Source organism: Acanthisitta chloris, unplaced genomic scaffold (genome assembly GCF_000695815.1).
Source record: "Acanthisitta chloris isolate BGI_N310 unplaced genomic scaffold, ASM69581v1 scaffold18346, whole genome shotgun sequence".
Classification (NCBI taxonomy): domain Eukaryota; kingdom Metazoa; phylum Chordata; class Aves; order Passeriformes; family Acanthisittidae; genus Acanthisitta; species Acanthisitta chloris.
Window position 1 is genome coordinate 1 of NW_008676671.1, and position 9689 is coordinate 9689.

General features: G+C 41.0%; 1 protein-coding gene across 1 annotated transcript in view; it reads left to right on the forward strand.

Moving 5' to 3' along the window:
* Positions 1-5569: 5569 nt before the first annotated feature.
* Positions 5570-9689, forward strand: part of PTPLB (protein tyrosine phosphatase-like (proline instead of catalytic arginine), member b) — a gene marked incomplete at its 5' end in the record, with an annotated part of 13281 nt that continues 9161 nt past the window's right edge. The window contains 2 exons of the mRNA XM_009076227.1: positions 5570-5687; positions 6039-6057. Coding sequence (XP_009074475.1) covers positions 5570-5687; positions 6039-6057 — 137 coding nt within the window. The remainder of the gene's footprint in view (positions 5688-6038; positions 6058-9689) is intronic.

The following is a 9689-nucleotide window of genomic DNA, read 5'->3' on the forward strand; positions in this document are numbered from 1 at the left end:
CCCGTGCTCTGCGCGCACTTTGGGTAAGGCTAAACGCGCAGCCGAACCCTCTCTCGCTGCTCCTCGTGCTGTCGGGCCGTTCTGTGCCTACATGTGCCTCGCTCTGTCCCGTCCCTCTCCGCCGTGCGCTGTGAGGTAACCCGGGGCTGGTCCGGGCTCGGTGTCCCCCTGGAGCCCTCCCTGGGGCCTCGGCCGCTCCTGGCGAGGGCTGAGCCTGCTGAGCTTGTCCTCTCCCCTCTGCCCCTTCCCGAAGGAGTTACGTGGAGCAGCACGAGTGTGTGTTCTCTGGGAACTGCTGCGTTTTGTAACTGACACCTTAATGTGCTCTGTGGTCATTCTCTCATTCAGGTGACTGTAGATCACTGTTCCTGCATCGTCGTGTCTGTGGTGTGAACTCCAGCACTTTTCAGCAGGGAGGTGAACCTAAACACAGGGAATTTACCCACAGCAAACCTAAACACAGGGAATTTACCCACAGCAGTAGTTAAGAAGGCAAAGCTGCAGAGCACTGTGAGATTTCCCCATAAACCCTTCAGCTGCTCCCTGAGTGGAAGTTGAAAGCTGCTGCTTGCAACATGTGAGCTCCTGGGCTGACCTGGTGCTCAGCTCTGGCCCTTGCGTAGCAAAATGGAGACTCAGCCTGCTTGTTGCCTAGTCGGGTGTGTTCTTAGCCACAAAAATAAAGCTAGTGACAACTGAGGACTCTCAAGAGAAAGGAGATTTTTTTTCTTCTTTTCTTTTTTCTTTTGAGTGTCTATAGCGTCTTACTGGAATCCAGATAAAAATAAAAGCCAATTTTTGAAAGAGTGAGGATATTTGGGTGGGAGGAGAAAAGAGCCTTTAAAATGGATCCCAAATGAGCCTGTTTTCTGCTAGGTAAATCCTGGCAGGTGAGGAGTTAAGCAGACAGACCACTCTCCGTGTTTTGGGGGAAGGTTGGTGTAGAATTAATTTAGATGCAATTTACTTCAATAAGGCGGTTGGACATGATGGTTCTTGTCTTTGCTGGTGACAGTTGGTGCTGTTTCAGCTTCCAGGATAGTTACACTTGTGTGGAACAAAGCTAGCTGAGGGAGGAGGGTCAGTTCTTGTGCTTGCTACACCTGTTGCCCAATAAGTGTGTTAGTGTGAAATGGAACTGCTAAGCAGCTTTATGGCTTCATATGATATTTGCAGGGTATTTAACTCGGAGGGGAATGATAATTACCCACCAGTTTGAGTAAAATTAATCTCTTGTTTCAGAAATACTTGATTACATGAGTAATCCAACACAGTACAGGCAGTCAGGAGGTCCCTGTGCTGTATTAAGTTCAGCTTTCTGAGCTCTTCTTAGGAGTAAAAGCATTTGCCTGCTCATTTTGGTTCTCAGATGCAATTCACTTATGTTTATAAAAGATCTCAAAAATCAGAGAGAAGCTGTGGTATAAATGGAAAGTTTCTTTAGAGGTCATGAACTTTTTAGCATGGCAGGCAAACTCCTGAGCATGGGAAATTGCTTTCTTCAGATGAAAAAGGAAAACAAATTCTAGTGTTAGAAACTCAAATAAATAGCATAAGTCTGTATTTAGCTTCTTGTTGTCATATAAATCTTTATCCATTTTCCTGATTTATACCAAACCTCCTAGAACATTCCAGTCTTGGGTGGAATGTGGCTTATGGTGCTTTAACATAAGCTGCTTTTTTTCTGGGCATGTTTGTGATTAGATGACTTCTGCAATTTGGGGAGATACAAGAGGAGTCCTGTGATCAAGGGTTGCACCTCTGTGTTGTCTCTCACTGCACTTCTTTTGGGATAGGTCACTGAGGGCTCTGACTGATAATTTGTCTTCAGATGGATGAGGATTTTGCACTTCCCTGGATACTGTTGAAACTCCACAATATACAATGTTGAGTTTAGAAGAAAACTCCTCAGTCGGTTCCTTCTTTTTATGAAGTCTTTTAAAAAGGTAGTTTTTCACTAGCTGGTTGACAGAATCTGTTTTTCAGATGAGAAGATTGATACACACTGGTGGCAGTAATTCATTACTGACCCCGTGTCAGTCAGAGTGTTCAGACTTAGTTTCTCAGACTGCACTGCCTTGGAAGGAGAACTGTTAAAACAGCAAAAAATTGTAGGTGCCCAGATGATAAAGTGATGCTGTAAAAGCACATGATGTTTTTTAAGTGGTTGTTTTGTTTTACAAAATGTGGCTTATAAACCGAAGCATACAACGACATTGTTGTGCAGTAAATAGTTGCTGAAGTAAGTGCTTTAAAACCACAGTTGCCTTAGCTATTAGCTTTATTTAAAATGGATCAAGTAACAATTCAAAAATCTCAGCATAGTTATTGTATTTACTTTGCAGTTATCTTGACTTAGCTAAGGAAAACACAACTGATTCCAAAAATAATAGATACCATGTCTAATATTATGCTGTAGTGCATGTTGTATGGATTTCTAGTAATACAATGGCTTTTACAAAACCAAACAGTAGAAACTATATACCTGTGGATCTGCAGACACAATATTTGGTTCATGTTTTGTTTGTTTCCCTTTCAGAAAAGGGAGGAATGTGACAACAGGGAATGCTGTAGTTGGTTCTTAGCTGTACTTGCTCAGGCTGTTTTGCCCATGGTTCAAAGCATTAAGCTGCTGAGAGCTCTGCATCTTGCTTCTCTTGAGCTCAGTCAGACCATTTTCCCATCACAGTGTGAAGCCATGTAGCCATGCCTGACCTGGCATAGGAAGCTCATTCTGGAGACATAGATGCAGCATAGAAATTATTCCCTAAAATCCATGGTTGACTGAAGTCACTGAATGGTGCTGGGCAGGGAGGGAGGGCATGCTGGTAGAGCTGAGTGTAAATGGTTGATAAGCTGCTTTAAAGGGTGATTATGCTTCTTATTTTTGGTTAAGTGCTGTAACTGACTAGTACTTCTGGGTATAAGTAGCCGATGGTGGTATAAACAATGAATTTCAAAAGGATTTCACTTAACAAAATAGATCATAATGAAGTAGCTTTTGAATGTGCAGGGGTTTGTGTTAATCAGTGTTGAGCAAAGTGTGTTCTGGGTTATGAGTTTCATTGTCCACATTTTCAGTGAGTGCTCGTTGAGAGTCAAAGTACACTTCTCCCTGTTCAGCATTCACTGAAGAGCTCTGCTGTATTCTCTTGCGTAAATGATGCAGAACCTCAGTAAACTTTGCATAAGAAAATGCCCTTTTAGAATTTGTGAGAGAAATAAAGGGAGTTAAACAAAGGACCTGAGTGTAACGCTTGTCTATCACTTCTGAGCAACTGAAAGTAAAAAACCTGTGTGTGTGCAGTATTCATTTTTCTTAGTTTGGCTTAATCAAGGAGTGTAATAGGCTGGCTTGAAATTTACAGGCATGGCAGTGGTAATTTAATGAAACGTAATTCCAGCTGGTGTATCAGGTAGACTTCAGTGTCTAGGTCAGAGACAGCTGGAAAACCTACCTGACAGCTTAGCTTCCCTGTGGCAGTGGTGCCTTTTGCTGCCCCTTTAAACTTCTTGCCAAGTTTTGCTTTCAGTTGATTTTCCTTGCTGTCACCTACTCCTGCTCCGTTTTCTCTAGTCACAGATAGTAAAGAACTGTCTGAGAGTCACAGAAGCAGGACAGAGGTACTGAAAGATTCAGCACAAACTAGGCTCAGCTTTTAGTTTGTATGGACTTATACTTTGATCTGTATTAAATGCTTTTTGAAGCACAGTAAAACAGAATGGAAAGACCAGTCTTTCTGGAGCCAGTGGTCTGGCACAGAGGTGGAGAGGAGCAAAAGGCTGGAGCTCCTCTGGGAGCCACACACTTCACCAGTCACTCAGTTCAGGTGAGAACAGTTTGCAGGCATGACCAAGGGCTGATATCTTGTGCAACTGGAGAAATTGCTCAGTTCAGCAGTTTCTCAACAAAGGTGGAAGATCAAGAAAAACAGAGACATTTGAGAAATAAGAGCAGGACAATGTCAACCTGCTCTCATTTCCTGTTCTAAAAAAGAAGCTGTCAGTGTTGCAGGAGTGAATCACTAATACTATAGAGCTTACTGGTATATTCCACACTGAAGCCCAAATGCAAAGTTAATCTGATTCTTTCTTTGTAAGCAGCAATTACTTGGCAAATGTTTGTCCTTTGGTTTCACAAGACAGCTTTAACTGAAATAACTTGTCACTGAAAAAGGGAGGGCTCGTTTTTCTTTTCCCATGTACCATCCCCACTCCTGCTTTTCTTTGGTGCTTGTCTTCAAGAAGTCAAGGCAGAAATTAATTAGCTTTCTTTTCAGTTCTACTAACAGGTGTTGTTACAAGCACAAATTTGGATGCCAAAGTTATTCATTATTGAAAAATCTGAACTTCATGTGTTTTAAACAGTGACTACATTTAGGATAATATCTGTATATACATTGCAATACCTGAGCTAATGAGGTACTTGTAAGAATCTAATATGCTGTAAATTAAGGGAATTTCTTCATCTTCCCTGTTACAAAACCACAGCTGCAGGCTGTTTTCTGAAGGGTAGGATCTCTTGTATGGTTAGGGGACTTGCTACATGTCTGTACACTGTTTCACTGAGGTCCATCTTTGTTAGCAGGGACACTTGGTGTCTTACCATGAGGGGTTTGGAGCGAGGTGGAGGAAAGTAGAGTGGCTCTAAGAGCAGCTGAGAGCAAGGCAGCCAGAATGAGCGTGTCAGTGAAAAGTTTGGGAGCTGCTGTTAAGGATGTCCCACTTCTGCTTTACCAACCAACCCCTTTTCCCCATATCTACCACAAGCAATTGGAAACTAAAGTTAACTACAGATGTTCATTTCAAATGAGAAAGTGTTTTCACCTTAGTTTTGTGGCTTGTCATAGACTTCACTGAAGAATTTCTGAGGTTGTGGGCAAACACTGACTCTGGACAGCTGTGGTAGTGAGAGATATTACTTCATTGGCCAGGATGAAAAATTTTAAGTTTGTTTAAATTACCTGAGAGGAAAATCAGCAGGGCTAAAAGGTCACAGTTGCAGGTATATAGGCGCTACTTACACAGGCCTAGATATATTTGGTTAGAAAGGAAAGCTGGGACAGGAATGGCCATGCTGTCTTGAAAGCTTTAGCAGGCTCAGTTTCCTTGCACTTACTTATCTATAACTATTTTTCATATAGTGTATGCTAGCAATTAAGCTGGATGCCCTAACATAAAGTCTAGGGGTTTACTTTGAACTGAAAGTAAAATGAAAGCCTTTGAATCTTGTTTGTGTCATGCTGCTTTATGGTATGGTATGGACTAATTGTCAGTGGTTTTCTGCTTAGACTAAACAAGATGTGATGCCAATCTGTCACAAATACATTCCATAACTAACTTAGAGCTCACTGGAATATAAACTGAGACATTAAACATATTTGTGTCATGGTGGTGCCGAAAGGTGCTTAAAAGTGCATAATTTTTAACTTGGATAAATTTGCAGAAGATCCAAATATTTACTGTTTTCAGTGTTGCAGAGGGTAGGCAAAAAGAGGGGTTAAGGATTTATTTGTATTTATGCTCTGCTTAATGTGTCCTTACCTTAGACTGTTTTTCTCTCTTTCAGATGGCTTGTTATTGCAGTTGGTCTAGTTCGGGCATACCTGGCTAAAGGAAGCTACCACAGCCTGTACTATTCAATAGAAAAGCCCCTGAAATTCTTCCAAACTGGAGCTTTGCTTGAGGTAGGTGTAGTTATCTTGCCTAGTGTTACTAATATTTGCATGAATGTTTTGCTGAGCAGAAATAAAGCAGCCTGTGCTAAACAGTGCTTTCTAGGGACCTGCTTTTTTCATTAGCCTTTACAGAGTGATTTGAAAGTAAAGTTGAGAAATACACCTCACACAAATGCTGAATTTTTGCTTTTAGCAAGTGGTGAGGAAGCTTACTGTCTGCTATTCAGCTTGGGCAGCACAGCTCAATATTAAGCTTTGAAATGCAAATATTGAATCTTAAGCTCTTGTAATAGAACTAAATGTGTGTCTGAATTGCTTAATTTGAAATGTTAGTGATTTGAATTTTTCTTTTTGTTCTAGATTCTTCACTGTGCACTTGGTAAGCTTACAATTTTTCAGTTTATTATTTTTATGGAAGACTGCAGTTTTAGCAATATATTAGCAAGGAAAATGGTATGTTCTGTGAATTGCCAGATTTAATTCTTGCATAACTCACTGATTTTTGCTTGAAATACATTCTGATTTTTTACTAAACAATCTGACAAGTTAAATCACAAAAAGAAAACAGTTATCTAGACTCTTCCAGTGCTACAAGTCTTAGAGCAGTTTCTATATGTTCATAGCAGATCACTGGTCTCGACATCTTCATCTTATAATCTTCTGTGCCAAGCTGTCTTCCCTTCAAAAAAATACTTCTAGCCAGAAGTAATTTAAAATCCAGTAAAAATAACATTTCAAGCAGTAGGACTTTGCCCACATCCACAGAGCAGAGGTGCACAGGTAAGCACTCTTTACCCCAGGTTTGGCTGTGCTTCAGTAGAACTGTTTGGGAGAGTAAGAATTAAGATTCAGCTCGGCAGCTCCTGTTAGCTTGTACCACGAGGCTTGTTTGTTACCTTGTCAGCAGGAGCTCCGTTGTGTATAGGTGGCCTGGGGGCAGTAGCGGTGTTGTGGTTCAGGCAGCCTGAAGAGCCTCTTGTCTGAGTGACAGGATCACATCTCATCTGCCTTGTTAGTCGTCAGGAGTAGGAGCAGTTTGGCCTCAGCATTTGGATGTTTTGTTCACAGAATAGCTGATGTGGCACAGTCTCTGCAAGATCAAAGCCAAAGTGCTATAAAAGGGAGCAGTGCCTGTCTGCACACCTCTGCTGAGCTTGATTTTTCTGAACAATCCAATCTTCTCAAACAGTCATGTTCGGGTGGTTGGTCTTGTGATTTTACTGTTTGAGCTCCTGTCTGGATGTTCACTAGCCACTATTGAAAGAGTAAGATGGCATTAAGGTTCCTAAAGCCGCAACTGCAAACAGTCTGCATACTGTAGGGTGTATCAGATTGTAGATTCGCATTGAATTCTGCGGGTTTTCTTAATGACCAGGTGTGGTGGTTGGGAGAGCTCGAAGTCCTGTACAGGGATGTGTCAGCAGAGGGCAGTCTGACTCTGTAGCTGATGCAGCAGCTCTGATCCTCCTCAGTGCTCCGATTACTCCGACAATGTTATCTTAAAAGGGCAGATTGTAGGCTGTGCACACATCATCCCAAGAAATGAATGGTCACAAGTGCTTTAAATTAATGTAAAGCCTTCTCAGAGTAAACTATATGTATCATCTACTTGCCTGTGCTGCCAGGGCAGTCCTTGCAGTGCTGTTTCATTTTACTAAACCTCAGTTGGTGTTTTTTGCCAGAATAAACCATAGTTTAAAAAAAATTTGTCAACAATTAATATTAAGATGTGCTACTTTTGAAGTCTTACTTAAGTGGCAAGAAGGATGAGTTAAGTCTTAGAACACTGGGCAGATAAAATGCTGTCTTTACTATCTTAAATCCCTTATGTTCTACTGTTTGCTTAAGCTAAACTTGTGTGCAGATATCAATGTTTACTAGTACTAAATCTAGGAGTGTATAAAATTTAATTGGATTATTTTTTCCTCACACTGGAGAGTATATGTCCAGACAAATCAGCGAATAGCAGGAGAGAGTCCTGTGTTTCACCTTCCAGGCTGATGCAGAACAGCAAACAAGGTGATTATACCAGCCTGTCTGTGTGCAAAACTAATAATTCTGTCTCAGTTGATTTGAAGTGTGAATCCATTTAGCCCATGTAGCCCTCAGTAGCACAATTTAATGTTAGTGATGAGACCCATTAGTGGAATGTAGCAACATTTTATAACATTATTATTCATCTTTTTGCTTTCCCTAACAAAATTGGGGTTTTTTTACAGAAGACTTATTTTATTATAACTGGCTATGGATTTTTTTTTTCCTGTTAGTGGAAGCATTTGTCAGCTAAATAAAGAGAGGAGGTTTTGCACAGCTGGATCCACTGCTGCTGTCTGCTGTAGTCCTACTGACTCTGGCAAAAGTTTCTATGCAAGGAGAAACAGGAAATTTGCAGATTCCTTTGCCCCTGCTAAACTAATTGCTATAACTAGAGCTGTAATTCTCTGTCAATAGAGGAGCTTATCTGTAACAGATGGCTGTGTGTATCAGCATAACTTTTCTCTACACATCTTTTCAGTCGAATCTGAAATGTTAGCATCTGTGAGGCAAGTTCTTCAAAATATGAAGATTGATAGGGGAATGTCTCTGTCAGGCATGGCTGGGAACAGAACTTTGACATGTGGCAAAGAATTAAAAAAATGAAGGGAAGCTGTACATGGAATGGAGGTAACATGTAGCCCAGAGACCAAGAGGAGTGACCAGTGGACAGGCAAATGGAAAGGGAACATGCAGTTCCTCACTTTGTGTAGCTGACAGAACCCAAGTGTGTCAATGGCACTGATAGCATGAAAAAGCTTCTGACTGTAGGAAGTTGGTATGGAAAGAGGTGGTGGGAGCCACCAAAATGTATAAGAAGTAGTAGTACTGGGAATTTGTGAAGTGAATGGAGAAAAACAAGGCTTTGAGTACAGGCCCATCCTACAGAATCACTACAGTACCTTTCTGCCATAGTGATGCTCACCAGTAACCCTCTGGTAAGCCAAAGTCAGCACTGGTTTACTTTGCTTTAGCCTGCTCACTTTGGAGGGATATGGGGGCTCCACCTGTAAACTGTGCACACAGTCTGTTCTCAGTTGGGAACTCACTGGGAGAGAGGAACCACTTGTTGGCAGTTGGAGGATTACCTGCCAGAGGTGGGAGGTTTAGTCCAGGATCTGGAACAGGTCTGGGCATGGCTTGCTGTTTTGTTCTGGATGTGAGACCTCTGTGAAGCACCATTCTAGTATATGAAGTGCTGTACAAATGGTGACAGATGTTTTTAAAGATAAGTTTCAAATTGACTGTCAGGTCCCTGTTCAGTGCAGTGAGTAAATAATGAGAGGCAAGTAAAGTTTACATGAATTTTATCTGGTGAGTCAATTATTTTGATCACCTGGTTTTGGCATAGATTGGCATTGTCTTGGCTATAATGGAAAACTTTTTGTCTAATGTGTGAGATAATCTTGGATGGTTCCTGTATAGTCTTTTTGGCTTATTTATAGATTCCTTTGCAGGAACATTAGGCTGTCTTGTTTCAGAAGAGATGGTCTACATGATATAAAAGAAAAGGTGTGTTAATATCCTGGAAGTGAGCCTCAACAAGTACAGATGAGATGTTTTATAGTACCCCGTTAGTGTTGTCTGAGAACACACACCAGTTCTTCCCTGAGGTTTTGTAAAGGAAATTAGATTGTGAACAACACATGATAAAACTGATAGAACTATGTTTGCAGGATTTTCCTTACTTTTTACTGTGAAAAAAGCTTAACATGCATGAAAGTAATTCTAAGGAAACTTGCTTTCGGCTTTTCTTATTCTTTCTTCCTCTTGCACTTTCCAGTTTGGTCTCTACATCTTTCCAAGGCTGTTGTGTTGCTTGTTGTGATTTGCATTAGATTTAGAAGCACTTTTTACAGTATTTTAGGAGCTGTACCTGCTCTTGCGTTTGTCTTCATTATGCTGTTGGAAGAAAATACAACTTTGTGATGTGAAGTCTAGAAATTTTGTGTAATCTTGCAGTCTAAAACCATTCCT